This window comes from Penicillium subrubescens, assembly GCF_028828155.1.
Source record: "Penicillium subrubescens strain IBT 31985 chromosome Unknown utg000009l_segment0_segment0, whole genome shotgun sequence".
Classification (NCBI taxonomy): Eukaryota; Fungi; Ascomycota; class Eurotiomycetes; order Eurotiales; family Aspergillaceae; genus Penicillium; species Penicillium subrubescens.
This window is the reverse complement of record NW_026643159.1, coordinates 53,839-77,869: the sequence shown is the minus strand read 5'-3', so window position 1 is coordinate 77,869 and position 24,031 is coordinate 53,839. Positions and strand designations below refer to the sequence as shown.

At 48.6% G+C, this 24,031-nt stretch overlaps 7 protein-coding genes across 7 annotated transcripts; all 7 read left to right on the top strand.

The window, feature by feature from the left end:
* Positions 1-1,343: 1,343 nt before the first annotated feature.
* On the top strand, positions 1,344-2,021 carry N7473_011125 (uncharacterized protein; the record flags this gene model as incomplete). The annotated part of the gene is made up of 1 exon (XM_057157064.1): positions 1,344-2,021. One exon carries the CDS (start codon positions 1,344-1,346, stop codon positions 2,019-2,021), a length of 678 nt encoding a protein of 225 aa, XP_057004186.1.
* Positions 2,022-9,793: 7,772 nt separating this feature from the next.
* On the top strand, positions 9,794-10,374 carry N7473_011124 (coatomer protein complex subunit alpha (xenin); the record flags this gene model as incomplete). The annotated part of the gene is made up of 2 exons (XM_057157063.1): positions 9,794-10,056; positions 10,080-10,374. The coding sequence occupies 2 exons, from the start codon at positions 9,794-9,796 to the stop codon at positions 10,372-10,374; spliced, it is 558 nt and encodes a 185-aa protein (XP_057004185.1).
* A 3,783-nt stretch (positions 10,375-14,157) lies between these two features.
* On the top strand, positions 14,158-14,835 carry N7473_011123 (uncharacterized protein; the record flags this gene model as incomplete). Its single annotated transcript, XM_057157062.1, has 4 exons — positions 14,158-14,268; positions 14,326-14,370; positions 14,426-14,692; positions 14,800-14,835. 4 exons carry the CDS (start codon positions 14,158-14,160, stop codon positions 14,833-14,835), a joined length of 459 nt encoding a protein of 152 aa, XP_057004184.1.
* Positions 14,836-18,253: 3,418 nt separating this feature from the next.
* Positions 18,254-19,489, top strand: N7473_011122 (uncharacterized protein; the record flags this gene model as incomplete). The annotated part of the gene is made up of 1 exon (XM_057157061.1): positions 18,254-19,489. The coding sequence occupies one exon, from the start codon at positions 18,254-18,256 to the stop codon at positions 19,487-19,489; it is 1,236 nt and encodes a 411-aa protein (XP_057004183.1).
* A 35-nt stretch (positions 19,490-19,524) lies between these two features.
* On the top strand, positions 19,525-19,827 carry N7473_011121 (uncharacterized protein; the record flags this gene model as incomplete). The annotated part of the gene is made up of 1 exon (XM_057157060.1): positions 19,525-19,827. The coding sequence occupies one exon, from the start codon at positions 19,525-19,527 to the stop codon at positions 19,825-19,827; it is 303 nt and encodes a 100-aa protein (XP_057004182.1).
* A 586-nt stretch (positions 19,828-20,413) lies between these two features.
* N7473_011120 (uncharacterized protein) lies at positions 20,414-21,470 on the top strand (the record flags this gene model as incomplete). The annotated part of the gene is made up of 2 exons (XM_057157059.1): positions 20,414-20,419; positions 20,442-21,470. 2 exons carry the CDS (start codon positions 20,414-20,416, stop codon positions 21,468-21,470), a joined length of 1,035 nt encoding a protein of 344 aa, XP_057004181.1.
* Positions 21,471-21,670: 200 nt separating this feature from the next.
* N7473_011119 (uncharacterized protein) lies at positions 21,671-23,725 on the top strand (the record flags this gene model as incomplete). The annotated part of the gene is made up of 1 exon (XM_057157058.1): positions 21,671-23,725. One exon carries the CDS (start codon positions 21,671-21,673, stop codon positions 23,723-23,725), a length of 2,055 nt encoding a protein of 684 aa, XP_057004180.1.
* Positions 23,726-24,031: the final 306 nt, after the last annotated feature.

Sequence of the window (24,031 nt, the reverse complement as noted above, 5' to 3'; positions counted from 1 at the left end):
CCAGTGATAGATAGTTAGACGGGAGTTCAGTTCTTCAGTCAACTTGTTCAATTGGTTCCCTCGGTACTTGCATACACGGAAATCTTACGACCCGACACAAATGTATTTCCACTGTACGTAGTAATTAAAAACCGCGTTAGGCTAATTATTCTGTAATTTATCTCGGATTAGAAGGTCCATCCTGGCTACGTCCGTACCAGAACGCTCGATCCCCAAACCTTGAGTTGCTTACGTGTGACGGCGCTTAATGAGAACAAATGGACGTGTCGGATCGTAGGATTCCGTACTGCGTAAATGGACCAGCGAGCAAATACTGTAGTGAAGATCACAAGGTGATTGGGTGAGGCTTCCCCACCCTAGCTGTGAACGGTTCCGCACTCGCACGCCCTAGATGATGTGCGATGTGATGAGCCACCTAGGTGTGCAAATTGAAATTTGGAAGCATATTCTAACAATATACGTTCAATTAGCTCCCAAACTGCCAATCCAATCAAGCTGACGCCTTTTCTGGAGGCTGCGGCTTGTGAAAGGAACGGTTATTGATAGATTGTTGGTGCAGCCCCGCTTCAGAAATGGTCAGGATCGCTCCTCAGGGGAATTGTGGCAGTTCCCGCATCACGGGGAAGGCCGGCCTCTCAGCCAATCACCCGCTCATTACCGTGCGACACAAGAGACATGGCATCTGCGTGCATCTGAAGCTACCGTATCCATTTCTCATGACTGTACATCGCCGGAAGCACAACGTATCGTAACGCGCACAAGCTAGCTGTTCCCTCAATTGATTCCATCATCTTCTAACACATGGGAGGTTGGGCATCCTACCAAGGATGCCCACATCATGGTTTGTTAACTATGGGAAATAAAGTTTGGGACGTGGGTGACCGACACGTTCCTCCGCCACGCCGATGTCCAAGTGGTGGGCTGGGGGTCTTACTCCACGCCAGACCTGCAAAATAGTGGCTTACATCTGCTAAGAGCATGATATAAAACCCGTTCGGGTTTTATTCTTGTGTTTATACATAGTACTGTTCTAAAATATCGCAGATCCTGGGAAAGGATTGTGACCTATTATGGGGGTGTGGAGCGACTCCAGGCAGCCACACAGCGTGGGGGCCAGCGGCTACCGAACAACAGTTAAATAAAGTCCAAACCCCACTTTTCAGCTTTCCGAGCTTCGCTACTATAATGATTCGCAAACTCTCTACGCTCTCTGTAGCAAAGTGGGCGTTCTCAACCCCACCCAGCAGTATCACCCGGTTATGTAAGTCAAGAGTTACATTTCGCCGCGTCGTCAAAGGCTCACTAGTTTTCTAGTGCCATTACCGTCCGTCTAACATACGCCGATGAGATACCACGTGGAAGTACCCGTAATGAGCGGTCCCGAGACCGCGTTTGTCGTTGACCTCATTTCGCGCACAATCTCAAAAATCGAGGTGATTAAAACCGTGTACGATGCCGCCAAAGATGCGCAAGGCCAGCCAGAAGCATTTCGTCAAGTGGCTGCACGACTACCACTAGTGATCAGAATGCTTCATAGCGCTAAAGAGAGGGCGCAGGTACTCGACGAGACTGCACAGGAGGCATTGGAGCCTACTCTAGGGTCATACAAAGCAAAGGTCGAGGCCCTTCAAAAAATATTCCAGAAGGTTGTTCGGAAGGATGACGACAAGTGGTACGATCGGTACAAGAAAACCGTGGTGGGTACATTGGGAAAACAGGGTTCGGTGGAAGGATTAATGGAGGGGATATTGAAGGACATCCATGTGCTTGTGTGTGGAAAGCTTATAGGAACTGCTACCGATGCTGAAGTGCAAGAGATCAAAGAGGCGATGAAGCAGATGAAAGATATGCCTTCCTCTCTCACGACCGCGACTGCAGTCTCTCTCACGAACAGGTCTGCAGATGCCCTCCAGCAACATAGCGGCAGTGGCGACAATATTCTTGTTACTGGGGGATCAGTCCTAAGTCTCCACAAAGGTATAGGGAATCGGTATGTGATTTCTGGGGATGTATATTTCTGAGTCCATGTCTCAATTTAAGCCGTATGAACGGGGCAATTCACCCAATTCGATTTCCAACGTAATTAGTTTGTTTATGAAGGGTTCCCAAATCCACTCCTAAAGGTATTCCGGCCCACTACCGGGGGGTTGTTTACTAATAGACTCATATGTAGTTAAGAAAGTCTTGCCCGGGGGTACTGGCCCTATACGACCCCCTCTCCCCACCCCCATCTCTACGAGTAGTAATGATATTCGGTCGGATCTTTTTGATCTTTTCGTCCGACCGCTAGTTCTATCTAAATGTCACATAATATTCTAGGATTATCACGTGGAAGGGCCGAATCCTAAGGGGGCAGTTTTGGCTGGGAGATTTTTGATGGGGGATGCCAAGGTCGGTGCCTACGGGTAAGCTATGCCTAATCGGGCCGGCTCTTTACGCAGGTTGACACCATTGATAATGTTAGCGTGGTACTTCCACCCTTTTCTCATGACTAATATCCTGCCACCCTTTTATTAGTTACGACTTCATGTAATTAAACCACTGTGATACATTATTACTGCTTAGTAAGCGTATCCGTGCCCTTCGCTACGCTGCGACCCACCCATACGCTCCCGCATATGGGTGCGCCACCCCCCGTTCACCAAAACGCGTCCATCACCAATTTTCCATCAAATCGTGCAATTTATCCACCAAACTAGCTAGAAATCAACTAAATACACTATCAACCCATGTAAAAGAGCTCTCCTTTCTCCCTTGCTTCCTTCTCATTATCCTTTGCCCTCTGAATAGTCTCATCCGATAGTTGTGAAGGCTTGAAGCCGTACGCCTTCTCCGCTGCCTTATCAATCCTCCGCTTCTCTGCAGCGTTTTCCTTCTCCTTCCGCTCTTTAATTGACCGATTCGCATCACGAGGCCTTAATATACCATCCTGGCTAAGCGGTTTAACCTGCCGCTTAGTGTATACACGACGTTGGGGGGCTTGTGCAGCTCTTATACGCCGAATCGAATCCTGTGTCATCGCAAGCTCCTCGAACTTCTCCCGTTGGTGTAGGAACGCTTTTCTGAGATTTCGCTGAGTTTTCTCTGAATTAATAGCGATATCCCTTAATATCTTCGCGTGATTCCTCTCGAGCGCTTCAATCGTATTAGGAGGGCTATTTCCACGCTAGAAGATAGCTCTTGCAGTGATGGAGATGGTGTACGCTTAGCCGATCGAAGCTCCGGTGTGTATAGAACAGGAAGATTGTCAAACCCATTCGATAGATTGTCTAAAACCTGGCTCTTATTGACCGGATAAATACCACGATCTTTGAAGGAATTGCGAATTACCCGCTGTGTAAGGGCTTTCTCACGAATTGGTGCAATAATCCGGAGGAATTCTGATTTCCCGTACGGGCGGCCACCCCAGAATGATAGCTCATTATTCACCTGCCGAAACTGTTGCTTATAATTCAAAAAGGGCTTCCCATCGAGCGGTTGACAGAGATGAGTTGAATGTGGTAGAAATGCGAATGGAATAATTGATTTATCCTCGCATTTCTGGAGGAATTCAAGAGTAAGGTGTGCGCCATGCCCGTCGAATATCAGATATCGCTTTTCGCCAGATTTTAATCGGTCGGCAATTGCAGTAGCAGTATCGAAATAGCTTAGCCAGGAGAGGGCTAATTCATCAGAAATCCAGCCATTTGGTGATATTGCAGTGCCTGTATGTAGTGGAAGATTCTCACTGCCATCGAACCAGGCCTCCATAAAGTTTTGGCCGCTACTTTTGAAGATAAAGAGCGGGTCCATAAGCCAGCCATCAGCAGCGATACACTCAACCGCAGTAATAGTCTCGCTTCGCTCAGCTTCAGGAAGATCAGGGCAAGATGACTTAGAACTAATGACGGTTCGCGATCGCCCTTGACCGGGTTGTAAGCCGCATTCATCAAAGTTATATACTAGCCGGGAGGGTACGCTATGGAGAAGATTTTCTAGCTGATCGTACCAGTGCGCAAGCAAGCCGGCATCTTCAGCTTGAATTCTCTTCGATTCCTTAGTCTTCTACTTCACTGGCGCGAGGTTTATATCATTTGGAAGACGCTTAATAAAGCGATACGCCCACATTTTGCTAACCTGGCGTTCGGCCTGACCCGATCGCTCAAGGGTACGATTCGCCCACGCCTGTATAAGAGCAGGAGTAGGGGGGAGGTTCCAGCTGATCATCTGGCCTACCCAGTTGATTAAGGTGCTCTCCTGGTAGGCTTGAAGGGCATATCGGCGCGAAGCCCCTGTAGAAGTAGGCGATTTCGCACTTTTGATGCGGCTTACAAGGGTCTCGCGAGACACGTCGAATTCACGCGCAATTTTCGAAATATTCGGGTTCTTCTGTCTCATAGCGGCTTCGAAGGCCCTAGCTATGCGGTCTTCGCTAAAATTGGAGGATTTAGGCATGTTGGGTGGGTGTAATAGCTGGGTGTAGGATTTGGTGAAAAAATTGGTGATGGACGCGTTTTGGTGAACGGGGGTGGGGCACCCATATGCGGGAGCGTATGGGTGGGTCGCAGCATAGCGAAGGGCACGGATATGACCCCCCTGCGCATCGATAACAGCCTGGCAGCGCTTCTGCATGAGATCAATCTGCTGGTTTAAAAAGCTTCTAGGGATCGCATCCCATGCAGCTCGCACAGCCTCGCATAGCTGATCATAAGATAGCTTACGATCATAATTTTTCAAATTTCGATCACCGATCCAATCCTTCATCCAATCCCAAACCTTCTCAATTGGATTAAGATCTGGCGAATACGGTGGCCAATCGATAGAGTATATCCTACGTTCGTGAAGATCCTCGATTGTCAAGAGATTTCGATGAGATGGTGCGCCGTCTTGCATTACAATTAGATGTTGATTAAATTGATTGCGAGCCAGCGAAACTATACCGTCGATAAGAGGCACAATTCGCTCTGTATATTGAGCAGTAGTAATAGTGCCCTATTCTTTCTCCCAGAATAGACAAGGGCCTTTCTCATTACTATAGAATGACCCCCAAAACATCCAGCCAGGTGCACGAGCAACTCGATCTCGTACACATGTATCATCAAATTCCTCGCCAGCCTTGCGCGTCACATAGATTCGTCGATGATAGATCGATGTGACCCAGGTCTCATCAGTCCATAATATCTTTTCCCACTGCTCACTCGTCCAATTAACATGCTCTAGCGCCCAGATTAGACGTAGTGCTCGTGTACGATCAGACAAAGGAGGCTTTCGAACAGCCTTGCATCGATGAAATCCACGTCTAGCTAATGCCCTTCGTAGAGTCTCAGAACTAACAGGGGGACTGTAGTTCTTCTATAACCCTTGAGTACGGCATCCGTCGTGTATCTTTCGAAGATGAGATATAGTCGATTACCTCATCAAGTTGTTCTTCTGATAATTTTCGACCTCGGCCAGGGGCCTTACGTGGTGTAGGCCTATACTCCAGTACGTGAACAGATCAGCCCTCATTCGGGCTACTCGTCGCCTAATTGGCCGAGCAGGCCTTGCCTCGGCCGTGGTCCCGTCCCCTTAGGATGCCTGCCCGTAAGGACGGTATAACCTCAGTTTATATCATATCATACAAAATTGCTTCTTTTCACGGCCCGTATACGAATAGTGGCGGCGCAAGGTAGGACGACGCGTCTGTGACCGTGTCTGCGATTGCGGTCGGCGATTCTTTGCATGTGGTCCAAAAAGCAGCTTTTCTGTGTGATCCCACCGTCTCCGCATTCAGGTTTCAGTGTTTATATTGTCCTATAACAGTACCAGCGTGTATCTCGTATGCCGGCATCAACCACTTGTGTCTCATTGGGCGTTGAACCGTACACCAGGCGTATCGCATCAGGGAGATGTGATAGAAAGGGCTGATTCAGGGAGTCGCGGGAAAGCAGTACTTGGGTCAGTCGCTGTATAGCCAGATCTGCAAATCCTGGAATCAGAAACCGATGCGCAAAACAATAGACCTTAGCGTGTATCAGCCGTAATGCCAAGATGCTCCTTGCAGTGATGATGGGACGCGCGGGCAAGCATGCGCGCGGCTGTCTGCTTAGAAACATGGATGCGTTGGTTCTGTTGGGCGTCAGTTGGAGAAGGACGTGCGCGGTTTTTGGATGACCTGCAAGTACGATCCACCCCTCCTCCAGCGCCAACGGGTTTCCGACCACGGTATCGAAGAAGGGGGAAGGATCTTCCCAGTCCTTCCAATTAACCGTACTTTTGGTACCTCCTGATATGAATTTTGTGAATCTTTGCGTCCGATATTAAGGTCTACAGAATTGCCGACTGGGATTCTAAGATAGTGATGTGGAAAGGCCTTACCCCCACGCGGTTGGATTAAACCTAATTTATTTTTGACGGTGAACCGTGTATCACCTTCCGTCTCGAGTGTCGGGGACGTGGCCAGGTGATCATTTGGCGTATTACCCTGTTTCCATTTGGCGCATTCGTTGTTACTGGAGATGTGTCAGCTAGTCTATTGACGGGGAATTGGCTAACTGTGCAACGTACTATCTTTAGGTCAGTGGACATTGTCTCATGAGGCTTTTTCACCGGACAGATAGCCGCATCCAAGTGGTCATCCTCTACACGCACTCACAATCATTTCGAATTTATGGACCTACCTTTGTTTTAAGGAAGAAAATTTTCACATCACGACAGTCAATTGCACCTGGAAGTCTCCGCAAGTTAGCCTTCGCTGTGAAGAAGCACTTCATCTCCAGGAAGCCTTGGAGCAAAGCCCCGATAACCTTCGGGACTAGTTGAGGACATTGTTGACTCCAGGCAAGGTTTTTTTTCTTCAAGTTGTCCCTTGCCCTTTCGCAAATGTGGGATTCTACATTGGTATCAATCGATGCAGAGAGACTGCTTTCGAAGCTTAATATCTCTCTACGAACTCCGTCACCACTAAGTAGCCGGCCAAACAGCAGATCTAGCCAATTCACACCAAAAACGACTAGGGCGGTATCCCAGCTAAACAAGCAGGCTAGCATAATGAATAAACTACTACATCAGCGGTCAAAAAGCCCTCCAACCATGTTGAAAATAGTGGTAGATCAGATTATCAAGGGCCACTACGAAGAGCTACATCACACTGCGTTACTTCTGCAGGATAACGCGGACCTCCGTGCAGCGAACGAGGGGATTATTAAGAAATGCAATCGGCCGAATCATAGGATGCCCTGTCAAGAGGGTTTGACCGTTGAAGAGGGCCTACAGCTAGCTGAACAGCTAAACCAGCCGATAGACGCTGCTGGGGTAGTATCGTATGCGCAGGGCGAATACATAGATAAATAGTTGCTATTTGCTGCATATCGCCTAGTGAGAGATCAGCTTAAATGATTGACACACACGGACACATATGGATTGAGAATGAAGGATGGCCGAGGTATTTGAATGAAACTTGCATTTCAGTCTCCCAACCTTGGAACTATCACAAAGCCGTCATTCAGACTTCTCAATCAGAAGACAAAGGGAGAAGGAAAAATGAAAAATGAGAAAGGAGGAACGGATTCTTAACAACGTACTCTTCCTATAGTCGTTTAGAGTAGATGGCTGTCGGGCGAACTTCCGTTCACACTGTCTGAACACTTCTAGTTGCGGCCTTGGTTCACACAAACTTTCATGGAAGGCCGGACAATCACTAAAGACTGCACTTCCCGCGGCAATCTCGGGTTCCTCATTTACTAGCTTGAATGTAACACCAGGAAACCAATACCAAGCACCATGTTTGCACATTATGATGCCGTTTCTCAGTGCTACCTCCGCATGTCCTCAAGCAACCTGTTCCTTTATTTTAGCGTTGGGCCTCTCTATCTCTAGTTTTAGAGAAGACAGGTGGGGGATGGAATTAATGATTCGCTGTGAACGAATGGTGATAGCGTGGACGACCGCTAATACGATATGTTGATCTATCGAAAACCTTTCTTTGACAAGGCACAGCTCTATCGAGCCTCATTCCGTCAAGCGCACAGGAATTTAATAAGCTCTCAGGAGATAGATGTGACCACCATGCATTAGCGAACAAGCTGCGCACGGCCAGTGCTTTCTTAGCGCCTAGCCCACACTGCACATCAGTTGACACATCACTCCATAAGCACCTGCACTGTTAGGACGCCTCATAGTAAAATATTGGATAGGCCAGCTCTCCGCCCAGTCGTCTAGCCTTCAAGCCAGTCAACTGATAGCAATAGGTAGGTCATTCGGGGATTCTACTTGTGTTACAGTGGTACATGGAAGCTACAAACGATGGATGGGTGAACATGTGGGTGATCGAGCCTTCTGGCTATCCGCGCCTTTCATATTCGGGTCTATTGTTCGCAAATCAAAAACCGACAACTCCAGCTTGGTCCTGCCGTTTAATGTGCAGGTTAATGTAAAACGTAGAATGTTGCCTTGTCCAGTTAATATATTAGCGTCTTTTTTAGATTTTTCAACCTCCCCCACGGCATTCGTTCCTTCTCCAATGAACTAACCCATTGCATTCAAGATTGGTTCTGCTGAATCCTTTTCCCCATCTCATTCGCCCAAGGCAATCACTAGCCCATACTGCCAGAGGTTGATGCAACAATCACACAGATCACAGTGAATACGGTTACATTGGCGCCAAACTTATATTGTGATGACCCGATAGCGAACATAGGGTGACGTGTACGAAGCCAGAGGATTTGAACAGTAAAATATTGAGAAACCGAGCGATCAGTCATAGTGTGGTTTCTGATTGTAACGTTTTGTCAAATTACAAGCGCGTTTGACTATCTCGGCAATCACCCGCGCTTGGCCATCCAGCTTACATCAATGTTCTCCATAAGAAACGACATTTCCTTCTGCCCTCGCGCTCCTAGTTTCTTCTGTATCTCATGCGCGACTAATTGAATGATCAGTTAAGGTTCTATATATTTTTCTGTGTTCAGTTCGGAGCTCTCTCGCGCGCACGGGCAGTATACGAACCGTAATCAAAGTGGATCAAGTGCGGTGGCCTAGGAATCTAGGGTGAGAGCAAGTCTGGCTTACGTACATCACCTACAACCCAGCAACGCAGGCAGCAAAATATTATGATAGCCACAAAGGAATATTAGGCTTTAAGGAGTGCGAGTGAAAAAAGAGGATACTCCAGATTCTTACTCAGAATACTGTATCTCTGGGGTGAAGAGAGACAAAAGGAAGGCGCTGTAGGTGGGCACACGACTGTGTATTGCCTATATGTGACCCGTCAAAACCCAGAGAATTTGAAAGGTCGTGAGTCATATTCCGGGGGATTTACTAGCCAATCGTCTAGTCGTAGAGCCAGCTCAAGGCACATACGTGGCTAAAAGTCGCCTAGGGTTGATCTTCCCTCAGAGGCTCTAAAACTTAACAAATAAGTTGCTTGATCTTTACGATGAGACATGTTTAATGCACGTGGGTGATGCAGGTGCATCAGGGTAATTTATCCAGCCAAAGACGCGCGAGAAAGTACCAACAAGTCCTGGTACAATCCCAAACGCATATCCCAGCGCCACTATCACGCAGTCGATGACTAAATATTAGGCTTTTACTCTACGGTACCTTACAGTACAAGAGGCGCATAACACTTTCTTTAAGTTGAGCCAACCCCTCGCATTCCCGAGTTGGCTGTTGGACTATCCTGGGCCCCCCATCTCAGATCGCACAACAGGGTCACTTGAGTAAGCCATGACCGTCCATTATCATGACTCCTTCCTGACTCAACATTTGTCCTCTCTAGCACGTGTATCGTCGTTTGGCTCAGCAACTTCATTTCCTGTCCCAGAAATCGATTATGGCGACGAACTCTCAAGAGCATGTTGCAGCACACGCAGGTCCTGACCTCACAAAATCGCCCACGCCTCCGAACGATGATCCAATGGGTATGGCTACCATGAAGAAAATCAAGCAAGTAAGGGAACACGGAGTCTTGCAGGTATCCATCGAACCACTTCCTGGTGCTCCTGCGGATGATCAGGATTCGTCTGCTATTGTCCTTGATTCTAGCGAAATGCTTGCAATGCTTAAATCGATAGGACACTCTCTGAACCCAGAGTAGTGTTACGGAGGCCCTTTCACAGTCCCGCATCCTTTGTCCCCACCTTTAAATCAAATTGGCGTGCCAAGACGACTGACCCCTCTTCATTCGAGAAGGCCTTGGTCGGCTGGGCCGATTCTGGGAACAAGGCGACTGCTGATGGCTTCGAGGTTGAAGGCGATGTGGAGGCTGGTCTCGGCAAGAACGTCGATGAGAAGGTCAATGCCTGTAGCCGGGAGGCAGATGATATTAGTATGGAGGAGATAGTCTCGGGCTCTTGCATGATGGGAACATCGAATCCAGCGACAGAAGCACCATGGAAAGCAAATGCACGATAACTTCGTCTCCCCCCGTACAGTGTTCGTGATGACTCGATGTACGCCGAAGACGAGTCTGCGTACAAATAATCCCTTTCCTGACCTCCATTTAGAGGGCTGATGATGTTACAATTGGAAACCGGGGATTCAAACGCCCTTTCATGGACATTTCATTGTGAGCCTTAGCGCAGCTATAGCTCTAAGCAAGCTGCCTGTAAGAAATGATCGATCTAATACGTCGCCCGCCGCGCACCTGGGTTAATGTAGTGATAGGATGTACGTGTGAATGACCTTTACTTAGCTTTATTTGACATAACTAAAACATTTCTTGCGACTTCATGAATATTCTGCATGAATATTCTGAGTCATGGTTTTGTGTAGACGCTTCCGCCTCCACTAACATTTTCTCCGGCCCACTCAAACCCTTCGCCGCTCTATATCCACCTCCATGACTATGAATCTTTTCAACCACCAGCGATGCTAAATAAATCCAGCAGCGACCAGGTTGGTTCAGCTCAGAATGTAACCGTAGAACCTGAGGGCACTTTTGCTCCCCTTACAATTTGTCCTTCTATGGATGTCTACGATAGACCCTTTGCGCTAATCTAAGTAACATTTATCGGAGTGACCGTTGCACGAGATACTCAAAACGTCGAGTGAGGATCTCTTTTGGTTTTCATATTACCAGATGAAACGAATCCCTTCTGGTCCACCCACAGTCGCGGTGGCTTCGTCTCGAAATCCAGCTCTCTGAAGATCAATACCATCAAAAGGTTCAAGCGGGTAAACGAAATCAACAGTTTTTAGCGAAAGCAATACTACACGGCTTAACTGGCCTAGATGGCAGATAAGTGCTTCCCTTTCGGGCTCAAGCAGACGGACTGTCAAATTTTCCAAGTGACCAGGGAACACAGACTGCCTTGATAAAATACGGTGATCAACTCTCAAAGATCTCAAATAAGCGAAACGGTCAAGCGATCCCAGTTGCCCCTAAGCATCGTCAAGGTCATCGGATAGGTCCCATGTATCATCAAGCTCATCGGGTAGGTCCTGATCCGTGTGTTCGGTGCCGACGAAATAAGGAAACTCCAAGACCAGTGATTTTAGGCTGTCTTTGAATGGAGTAAGGGCCTGAACGATCTGGGATGCGTTAAAATGGGAATCAATGTCCGAAACCCCCCATACAGGATGGCGATATTCAAATGTCATTAACCCTTTGCAATGCCGGAAAATTTTGCTGATATCGTCAAAATCCAAACAGCTACTCTCGAACTCCAGATGCTGCAACTTCAATTTTCGACAGTTCAATGGCGCCGGCCGATCGAAAGCCCTTTAGGTGAAGCGCTGATATAGATGGAGCAAACTTAAAAGGCCGCAGCTTGAACAGCTCATCCCCGTCTGATCTGAAATCAGGATGCTCTTCGCCCCAGAACTCATGCAGATTGGGAAACTGAAGCCCTTGAAGGGAAAGAAGTGTAAATTTGTCGATCGGCAGGCATAAATAGCGAAGATTTAAAGCAGTCATTGGAAGTATTGGTTTTAGACGATGTGCAAAGTGGGAGACCTTCTCATACAAGGCGTGGTCCAGTCCCCATTCATTGAGCATGAAAGTCTTAATCAACTTGGTCAATGGGCTGGAACTAGAAATGGCTTCCCACAACAGACCAAGTCGCTTCCGTATGTCGGGGTGGCTAGAGCTTACCTTGACAGTTTTGAACACCAAAGGCCGTGCAAAGTCTCGGAAACATTTCGAGACAAGGCAGAGTGATATCAGGGACTGGAGATCCAGATTCTCCATGATCATCGACATAATCTCGGCCGATATGCATTCCATATGGGAAGTGACTCTGAAGATATTGGGCTCACTGTGTTTGCAGATACAGTAGAATCCGATTGAGAGGCATGGCAAGTCAAAGTAAATCAAAGGGGAGACAGCGGCTTTACGTGCAGATGCGCCTCGCCACGTGATACCAAGTGGAAAACGGAGAGTGTTGTCGGAATACTGCTTAGTGGGTCATACTAGTGCACCAATAGGATATTAACAGGTCACCTAACTGGCAATTTGGGTGATGGGCTCAGAATACATAACTAAACCTATACGGGAGATAGCTACTTAGTTAGGAGGTATCATGGTCGTATACCACACTTCTGCCTATAATGATTGCCCGTACTCTGTGACAGTTACTCAACATATCAGCCATCAGACGCAGAAGGTGTAGTCATCGGCCCCACAGTTCCGGTTGAAAGAAAGTAGAGAAACAAGATTTTTGAGGGTCTTCTCTTGCCATTTGGGCCCACTACCAGCTGCCTCCACCTGAATATGTATATCAGAATTGCCGCATGGGGCTCTACAAATGATCGGCGGCTGAAATTTGTGACTTACCCATACCCCGATTCGGGATGTCTACACCCCTAACTACATAGTATTCTTCCAGCCACAGTATTGAAATATCCGTCCAAGATCAGCCGAGCAGTCCCTATAAGATTATCCACACCGCTACTCCATACCTAGAAAGAAACATCCCTCTTAATCAAACTGGGAAACCAACCAGATCCCAGTCGGTAAATGGATATGAGATAGGAGGCAACCACATGAAGGGTCAGTCGTATGAGCCATCCTATCATCGAATCACCCCTGGGGGCTCGGCTGAGCTTCTTCGAAATTCCTGCAGTCGCAGCGGGCTTGGATGCATGGCTATATCTAGCGTTTTATTGGATGATAGAAAAGCCAGAGCGCGTAAATATATATTTGTATAATGTCTGCTCTAGCAACCAGCGTTTAACGGGACACAAACTCCATTTATAGCCCTGAGCGAAGGACCTTCTCAAAATCTATTACTGGTTACTGTCACATCCCGTCTGTGGAAGTTTTGGTTCTTGGAATGGTATTGTTGCTATGAAATATAAGTGTCAGCACGTATCACCTTCAAACTAGTGATGCCGGCCTATCCAGCAATTAGGTTCTCTCGCCGTCCGGGACTGCTATTTTGCTAGCCAAGCCCATTCTGGTTGTTTAATACGTATTTCTGATGCCCAATTCTTTTTTCCCCAAACAGCTAAAAGCACTGTCTACTTCTATAAGATTCCCAACTTTAACTTGCCACACTTCGCGTAGGTTCACGTCGAAAATCCCGAGAGAGGCTCGTCAAGAATCGTAAAGTCATGCTGCGTGGGACCGAAGGATTCGTCGGCCCTATCGTCAACCGAGGCGAACCACAACCGGGGTAGGTATTTTTGTTCGCAGGTCTTCACGATGTACCTTTACTTCCGGAGCCGCTGGCCTGACTCCAACTTGAGAAGCGATGATGATCAGTTTTTGTAACAAAAGAGCAAATTTAAGTTCTGAAAAAAATAGAATTAGCGAATCGAGATCAAACACTCCGAGTATTATATCCTAACATACAAGAGAGCCATCCCGTAAGGCTATCGCTTGTGACCCGAGGACATAAGTAGCGGTGTGAAAATTCATTGAATGGTGGAGAGAGCTTAAGGGGCATGAAATAAGCACCACGGGGTTCCGCGGACACGTCCCGGTAGCATCCTATCAAAGCGAAACAAACGGTGTATCTCGTTCAGCGGGCGCGCAACACGCACGTCGGACGGCGGGAGCACGCACGGGGGGCCAATCAGGGCGCAAAGAATTGCAATGAGCCCCCGAGTGCATTTAGTAATAGAGTATAGAATCGGGAGTACGAGTCAGGTCTTAACTGAGCAACATAAGCCGTGCTATCCATTCATTCTATAAAGTAACAATGTACAGGTCACCCAAGTCCAAGAATTATGTGAGAATTAGACTGGGTAAGCATGAAAGGCGAGAGTGCCTTCGACCTCGACCGGGGACAGGCGGAACAGGCCACCGCGGATGTTCTCGGCGATGAAGCCTTTGCAATCAACAGTTATTCGCCGGATATTCGGGTGACTATAGAGGTCACGAAGTGCAATACCATTGGAGGCACCGTTCGAATCATCTAGCACAACAGGCTTCCAGCAGTCCCAGGTGTACCCATCAGCGCCGACGTAAGCTAATCCAGCCGGTCCCATGAACGTGGAGGCGGTTGTAACTCCCGTCCAGAAACCTGAGGAAACAGCACCCGATGTAACCGCCGTCACCGCCCCTGATGCCGCGCCTCCGGCTATCGTGCCTCCCACCGCTCCGGCCGCTATCCCTGACACTGTTCCGCCAGTTACAGCCGAGCCCACAACAGCACCGGCCATGCCAGAAGCAGTTGTCAGAGTTGCTGCCGCAGTCGTTGCTCCAGCCGTGGCACCACTTAAAATCGCACCCCCACTGCCCACAGCGCCTCCAAATAGTTTCAAGAAGAGCGGCATGACGGCAGGCGTAGGTATGCCTGCCGCCCCAACAGCAAGAGACACAACCATTGCCGCAGGCAAACGTAGAAAATTAGCCGTTAGAGAAGCAAGCTTCACAATAACAGTGATGGGCAGAATGGGCCCACAAGCGAAGAGGTTGAGCAACGGTAGTCTATGCTATGTTAGTTATGAACGCAATTGAAATCCCGCACTGTAACTTGCCGATCTATGAGATCAATTCGTCAAATTTATGGCTAGCGAAATGTTGTGACAGCTTTGTCTCGCGTTGTGCACAGGATAGGAGAGCTTGTGTTACAAGAAAGTACACAGAGGGACCCAAGGAGTCAGGATCTAAGAGGTTGTGGAAAATTTACAAGTCATTCTTCTGTGGAATTGAGATTGATTAAGTATTCAATCAACCTCAATGATAGCCCGAGCGTAGTAAACGGATCCAATATATCTCTTGTCTCCATTTCGGTTTTAGTTTGAACAGGATCCACGGTTGGCAGCTAAGCTAACCAATGACATGCATGCTTACATCGGTGGGGAAACTTTTTAGAGTTGAGCCAATTGAAGCACGGGCTGGCTTTCCAGGAAAATGTTAGTAAGCTCACAATGTCATCATGACTTGCCAACGGATAGTTAAGAGTTAGATCATCTTCCCAACCCTTTACCTTTTTCGCATGACTCTATACTTCCCATTTCTCTATCATGGGCTCCAGTTACCCCGATTTTCTATTCTACCTGCCAGATATGATTCCTTCGATCTGTGACGAGGATGGAGGATTGGTCGAGAACCCCATGCCTCCAATAGTAAGACAAGGGCCGGATCTACCTTTTCATTTGAGAGCACCAGTTCAAGACACGTGGGGCCCATACGCTGAAATCGTTAAATATTATTACTATATCAAATGGATGTCTTTGCGTCATGTCAGAAGGATAATGGAGGATCATTATAATTTTTGGGCCAGGTTGGTTTCTGACTTCATCTTTTCACTACGGCGTAATGGAAGGTAACTAACTCATTGACCTAGTGAAGCTATGTATAAGGAAAAGTTCTCTAAATGGGGCTGGGCTAAGAACAATAGCAACAAATCAATTCGTACCATTCTCGCAGCGCCGGAGATGCCACAAGGCCAAGGCCGCCCAGATATAATATTTCGTGCTATCCGGATTTATATTATTGATTCATTCAACTCCGGTTCGTGGGTTTGGAATGAACTCGGAGAATATCAGCGTCAGGACGGACAGGACAGCAGTCGGGCATTTGAGGAATTCAAACGAGTGTTACACTTAGCGTTAAGAATACACTCGGTCTCTAAGAACAGCTATTTTCGACTTCTTCGAAAGTTCTACCGTCCACTTCTGAAGCATGCTTCCGGTTTTCTTCCGAAAGTCATCAAAGAGGAACATCCTTTAACGATCATTCAAATGTTCGCTCTCATGAATAAACTCGCCTTCGAGCACACCGGAATTATGTATCGCCTCCTCTTCTGTCTGCGTTATTGGGTTCAGCAATATGCTTTCAGCCCATCTCATCCCTTTCGAGTCATATTTTACGAGATGGTTGAATATCTCTGGACGATCAACGGTGACATCTCTACTATTCAATCGTCTCTTTCGAAATTTTGCGACGCAATTGTCGATTCTTTCATTGATGGTTCGCGCGAATGTGAAGATTGCGTTCTCCCATTATTGGTTGAGTATCTCACACAGACAAAGGTATATGAGCCTAAACTCCGAGCTAAGCTACTATTTGAGCTCCCTCGTCGTCGTGAACAGTGCAATCAAAGCAAGACAGATTCTAGCCATCAAGCGTTGCATCTAACATATTGGTGGCTTAAATTCGTTGATAATTTTCCTGTTAATTGGGTTGCGAACTTCTATGAATATCCGGCACAGTGGAAGCAGAGACATGTCTTGTCTATTCTTGATGAGATGAGGAAGCAAAGCAAGAAGCACAACAAAACATGTTCTGCGCGACAGTGCTGGTTGTTGAAAAGAGGGTACTATACAGCGTATGAAATTCAAGCAAAAAGGATGGAAGAAGACGGCCTTTCCGCCAAAGCAATCCAAACTTGGAAGAGAGCTATTGGCTATAGGCTGGGGTACGATCGAATACAGGGGCGACTATGCAGCTCTGGAGCAATCATCAGAATGTTAGAGCTATGCACCCGGTGTGTAAGTGAGGGACGTTCAGACCAGGCTAATGCTATCTTGAAAATGTTGATCTCACATTTGGAAAAATATCAGTGAATAGGTTTACTCATATTAGCCACAATGGAGGTAGTAGCTGAACCACTAAACCAGCCTAAGTGAGTTGATATTTAGTGTCGATGGAATCCTTTAGGCAAACACCAGCTGTGTCTTAAACGTCACCATCAATATGACCAGGAAAATGAATCCGGCAGCAAGAAAGCCTGAAACAGCACTCATCAATATTCCGCTAATAGTATTGAGTACAACCCAGGTCTGTCATACACCTTATGAACCTGCCAACCGGCGCCCCAGCGAGGGGCCCGTGCGGGGCGCTAGTGGAGTGCCGGCCAATGGCAGTCAGCGACCCCCTGTCAAAATGTCGACCCCCCGACAAAATAGACCGAACCCTGGTCAAATAAGCTGAACCCCTGTCAAAGTCAGGGGCAGATATTATTTCTCAAGTCCCTCCTTCAACAGCAATCTATCCGAACACTTCACTGTTGTCTATCTACAACATCTTGCTAGTGACTTTATTTTCGCCAATTATACCCGTACTATAGCGCGCAAAGATCCGTCTCAGTTAATATGCCCCCAACGGTCTCATCCCCGCCTCCCTATAGAAGTGGCTAAGGAGCGTGCACGAGAGCGGCAGCGCCAGAAGCGAGCTCGTCGAAAAGCAGAGAAAGCGGCTAAGCAGAGTGATTACCTCTATCAGTATAAAGAGGTTTTAGCTAACCATAGGCCCTCAGTTCACAATGGAGACCTGAACACACTCCTAGAACCAGATCCACCGAATCTTTACCCCACGCGAGATCTGTGTAGCCATAATATATCTCAGGACCAACTCAGTATACATTCTTGTCAGATTCCAATCAGCTCTCTGATAGGTCCCACTTTATCTCCATCGGGGGATTGTATTGACAGAGGACCATCACGCCACTGCTCATCGGATCTGGGTCTCTCTCCTCATCCAAACGAAACCACCCGCTCTCTAAACAGTCCCTCTAACGATTACGAGTCAACACTTGATAGAATGGAGCGCGGGAGAGCTCTCACCAAGGGTGCTTCTCCCGCAGTGCATCTAGGGTCGCCTTCGATACTCTTGGCTCCTAGTGAAGCTTTTTCTAAAGAGCCGGACCTACCATCTCTTAGCCCGGTGTATGCATATGAGCAAGATGACAGCCCCCGCGATGTAAGGGAATTAAGTGTCGACATAAGACTACGCTTGTCTCCATTTATTCGTCCATCCACCTCGTCTTCCTCATTGTCAAATCTATCCTCGACCCAGTTTGCGGCCCTAGAGGAGCGAAATAGCCTTCAGTCGCCCCTAAGAGAGGAATTGGCTTCGGACAGAGCACAGCTAGCGGAGGGTCTTTCCTCACAGTCGAACATGGCGGGGCTGATTCCACTACCTGAAGACGGCTTATTTCTTCTGCCTGAGAATGACACCTGGGCCGAGTCTAGTGATGGACTTCCGGAAGCCTCGTCACAGGAGTCGGAATCAGAGACTGATGGGGAATCGATCGGCGGTGATCGAGAACTGTCGCTTGCCTACTCAGAGCAGGTATTTCCCTCGGCTGTAGAATGGATTGAACGATATATGGGTGACGAACCAGCATGTTATCGATGCAGAGCCCCAGGATTGGAGCATGGCAGTGGATGGAGCATGAAAGATATGGCGGCATGGATTCGCCAGTCAGGCCTTCCGGATATACTTAACCAGTCCATTTCAGATCCCCTACCACCTCCCCATGATCCTCTCTGGAAGACTGTTCTTACTGGAGATCCAAGCGTCCCTCCACTTAGTGCCTGCCCACCCCACGCCGCCAACCACACTCGAAATATCCGATTTGACATTGACGCCTTAATCGCGGAGGCTCGCTCACTAGCGGTCCTCCGAGAACTCCGGTTTTCTTACCATCCGAAGCCTATGCACAACGTACAGAAATCTATCCATGTTTTGTTCCACGGCAAGCAATTACATCAGTGCCGTCACATTCGGTTCGCTGAGGGCCTCCATGATCAGCACTTATGGCTTTATATTGCATTTCCCCGTCTGGAGTGCTCGCGGGAAACCTACTTAACAAAGAGCCAGCATGCTCTCTGGATCGACCAGATTGTTCTCCCTTCTCTCCGTGAGGTGATGCCACCAACATATATGCAGCACCTTCCGCTGACATGGGCGCATGGGGCTGCAAAAATGCGGGCTAAGCATAACGAACACCGTACCCGAGATGTTGGAGGCACCGACCTAATCCCTTATGCGATTAAGGAGGAATACCTTTCTGAGCTCTGGGAACGGATGCGAGCTAAGCTAATCCACCCATCTCTGGCGGAGTTCCGTGGGATGTTTATTGTCGTACAGACATATGGCACTAAGTTGGTTTGGAACCATGAGAACTTCACCCAGCTTCGGAACGACTTTTGTAGGCAGCTCAGTTCGCTACTGAATCTAGCCTACCTTGACGAATCTAAAACCTATGTCGATATTGGGAAGGAATGTCTATCAGGGCCCTCTAATATCCACTGTGGAAACGCTGTTGTTTACAGGACTGGGTCGGTTCTATGGGTTTCCAACATCGTCTGGCTACGCGACTGCACCCTGTTAGCGGTGTCCGGGATCTAGCGGGGATGAACATACAGGTCCGTCAGCTCCATCCGATGCATGCAGATGGTTTAGTCTATGCTCAGCGGTATAGCAGCTACAAGGAAGTTGTAGATGCGCGACGAGTGTTTCCCTTTACCAATGCGAATATTGAAAGCCTCTTGATTCCTACCGACCTGCTTCAGCTCTGGGCCCGAGCCGGTGGCAACTTAGGTCGCAGCAGTCAAATCCAAAAAGTCGTCACTGAGACAGGTCTCCGATCATACCTCAACTCTAAGGCTCGGGTCAATCTAGGGCTTCATGCGGCTAAGAGTCAGTCATTTGGAATTCGCGAGGAATACCGAGTCTCGTGGGCCTAACCCATGGGGGTATCCGGGATGCGGGCGCATCCCACTTAGGGTTGGTTTCTTAAGTATGGGACCCACTTGGCCGAGGGGGCCCGCATCCCAGTTAAATTTGGCTGCGCATCCCGGTTTGATTGAGTGGACGTATGGGCATGAGAATTCACCAGTTGATAGAAAATTGATTCACTTGGAATTGTTTCAATTTTTTAGAACAATTCAACCCCATAAAGGTCCATCTTGGCGTGGTCAAAGTTGGCGGATTTTTGATGGGGTGCGACCGGGATGGGTATCTAGAGCGCTCATCGCCCGGTCATTATCATAACCACTACCATGTTATGTATATAGTAACTGAGTCACGAGACCGTAGAAGGTTATCTAGACTTTTAGGGGTAGTCAACATCACAGGAACTCATCAAGAACAGTATTGAATCATTTGCAACATTACCCATTACTACCCATTCCATTACCACAGTCAGTGTGTACTAGTCAGGTATAGTACAAGATATATATTCACACGACCGGGCACACTCGCCATGTCACCCCCAACCGCCGACTAGCTGTTTATTCAGCTTCCCGAATATCAAGTTATTGTGTGTCGCAGATGCCAGTATGCTGTACGACCAAGTCAGATCGTGAAGCATTTACGACGTAGCATTCACTTAATCCAACTTTCCCATGCCCGCAATGTGCAGGAGACGGTGTTGACATGGGGTAGATACGTCGAGGACCCGCAGCTAGTTCTCCCCACATCCGTTCAGCGACCCATCGAAGGCTTAGCCGTTTACACTGATGGGTTACTATGTACTGTCACTACGGACTGTGGTTATGTGTGTCGAACCCGAGAGAGTATCCGAAAGCATTGGCGCTATGAGCATGGCTGGTCCGTTGGAGTTGGTGGTCGTGTCCCAGAGCGGGAATTGCCCACTGTTCAGCAGGCGCTCCAGGAGGCCATGGGGCGCGTTGTGTGCCAGCGATTTTTTAACGTTGCCGCCGGATCGCATTACATCCATGTTCGACAGCCGCCCAGCCCATACACGCCTGAAGAGCCACCTACTCCCATCGACGTGACTACCCGCATTGCGCGACAGCTAGACCAATTACAGCTAGATTCGCAGAGCAACGGTCGTACGACCATCCAGGCCGGCGAGGTTGACGAAGCGAATTCATGGCTTCGTCGGGCGCTGTGGGCCGAATGTCTACAGGATATTGAGCCCGGTAAGCTGCTCGATACCATCGCGGCCCCGGCCGGCGATGCAGACGGCATCGAGGCCGTAGCTTTTACGATCTGGATCGCTATGGGAGAGGTCGCCCAGATCAGTCAGGAGATCACCAAGGCCACCGGCAATGCCATCCGTAGTGACGCTGCGCGCATCGAGAAGGGCCAGAGTGTCGGCAAGCCATTACAGGCATACATGGACCCGGCCAGCATCCAGAAGCATGTCGAGCCATGGCGGCAGATTTTGATGTTTTTCGTCCGGACCCAAGCACCGCACGATTGGGTCAGCCCCACGTACCAGTTCACACGCCGCCAGCGTCGTGCGTGGGAACAGTTCTGGTCTGTCGCCCAGCTGGAGACCGACGCCCGTCGTGGCCGTAATCGCGACGCTGACGATGAGGATCCACCCGATGATCCGTGGACATTGATCCGTGGACATTGATCCAGACTACTTTGAAATGGAGGTATGTTTAGAAACGCCATCGTCAAAGACTTACTATCCGATTTGCGGTCGGTCCCTTTTGGCACAGGCCGTCTCTTCCGCACGTGATGGGCCTAAATCTCGTGTTCCGCCAAGATTGGGGCCACTGGCCACCTAGACTCAACTCTTTATACTGATTCTCACTGAAAATCGCACTCAACATGGGCCGCTGGTGGGGGCTTCCGCTTCCCCCAGAGATCGTTCTGGAACTATTTGAGTATTTGGAACCCTCAGATGTCGTGGCTCTCGCGCAAGCCGCGGAGGGATTCGCAGAGCTCGCTGTCTCAGCGTTTTCATCTAGTCTCCGCGAACATGGACGAACGATATTATTTTCTGCAGTTGTATGTGGACATACAAGCATTGTCAAGCGCTATCTGGAAGCAGGAGCCGATCCCTGCACCGCTGATGATAAGGGAAACACGCCACTGCACTGGGCCACTGCTTTCGGTCATTGTAACGTGGCGACTTTACTCGTTGATGTGGGAGCCGATATCAATGCACGTCATAAGAATGGACTTAGTCCACTAGATTATGCCATTATAACGGGAAATGATCGCGTTGTGGAGGTTCTCTTGAATAAAGGAGCCACCATTACAGACGTAAGGATCGGCCGGGCTCAAAGGACGACTCTACATGCGGTTGCCATCAAGGGATATAGCCGAATTGCAGAGATGCTGCTAAACCGCCAAGCTCCTATTGATGCCAATGATGCCCATGGACTTACGCCTCTTCATTTGGCTGTTTCAGAAGGGCATCTTGAGATAGTTCGGGCACTACTTTGTGCTGGAGCAACCGTCGACATTCAAGATGAGGAAGGCGACTCGCCACTACACCTCGCTGCCGGCAACGGTCATATTGCTATCGTACAGGAGCTTCTGAATAGAGGAGCAGACCCTTCTCTGCAAGGTCACGAGAATGCGACGCCATTGCACCGGGCATCTTTACTGGGCTTCGTTGACGTTGTCCAATGTCTCCTGGAAGCTGGGGCGAAAGTGTCTGCTCAAAGCTTAGTTGGACAGACACCTCTTCATCAAGCTAGTGGCGCTGGTGAGGAGGCAACCGTGCGGCTGCTTCTAGATGCCGGATGCGGTCCTTCAATTCCAGATAAGAGCGGGGCCACGCCACTACATTTTGCCGTCCTTTCGGGGAAAGGAACGATTGCCGATATGCTAATAAACGCTGGAGCGCATGTCGACAGCATAAATGACAACGCACAGACACCCTTACACTGGGCAGCAAAAGGACATGAAGAGATGGTTCCTACGTTGCTGAATCACAAGGCTGATCTACATGCTCTCAGCCATACAAAGTGGACCCCGCTACATTGGGCAGCTAACGAGGGCCATGTTGGTATAACGATAGCTTTACTGGAAGCCGGGGCCCTCGACCAGATTCAAAATCAACATGGAGAATCGGCGCTGCACTTGGCCGCTCAAAATGGTCATGAAGCTGTCGTTCAATTGCTTATCCAACGGGGCAGCAATCCGCACCTTACCGACAATAAACTTCGCACAGTGCTGCATCATACAGCTGCGAAAGGACATGAGGACACGGTAAAATTGTTGCTCAGTATCAAAGTCAGATCAGACGTCAGAGATATCGATGGCCGGACTCCGTTGTACTATGCAGTCCTCCATGGGCATGCGACGATCGCGCATATGCTTCTTGACAGCGGTACCACCCTTGATGAGACCGTCAAGGAAGCCTTTCTAGAGGCTGCGGAAGCTGGGCACGAGTTGATAGTTCGACTCCTCATCGTACATGGAATTGACCTGTCGTTCGTCGATTCAAGTGGATATACAGCGTTGCACAGAGCCGTCCTGGGGGGTCAAATGAAAGTTCTTGAGCTTCTTCTCAGTAAAGAGGCAGATACGTTTGCCCGGGATTACGAGGGAAAGACGGCATTGCATCTTGCTGCCCAGGCGGGCGAGGACGAAATTGCCAGGGTTCTTTTGGCAGAGAGCGGAATACGGAATCTTCAGGATGATAATGGCTGGACGGCTCTGCACTGGGCGGTTGACAACGAACACGAAAACATCGTCCGGGCTCTCTTAGATGCTGGTGTTGATCCCGGTATTCGTTCCTTCGACGCAAGCACGCCCCTTGATCTAGCCGAAGCTATGGCTCTAGAAACAATGGAGCGGACGCTGCGGGAGGCATTGGCAGTGAGAAATAGATCAACTGTTGGTGGAGGTGCGCCTTCATCAGACTTTTAAAGCATTCAATCGTATTGAGGGCCCGGTACATTACCACTAGAAGCGCCATGACTGCAAAGCTGCACACCAGAATGTTTCGTTCAGGTTACCGCATATTAGCTACTACTTGTTGCTGCCTTAACTGATAAATGCATATTGGTTAGAAATCTCACTATCGTTCCCCAGCTTGGTATTTGCAAGGCAGGGGGGTTGTTACTGCTGCTTATCATATGTACAAACATCGTAGGCTGCGAGGAACTCGAATCTCGCGCCGGATCGTTTTTGGAGAGAGATTCCTTAGCATGACATGAAATTGCATTGACTAGA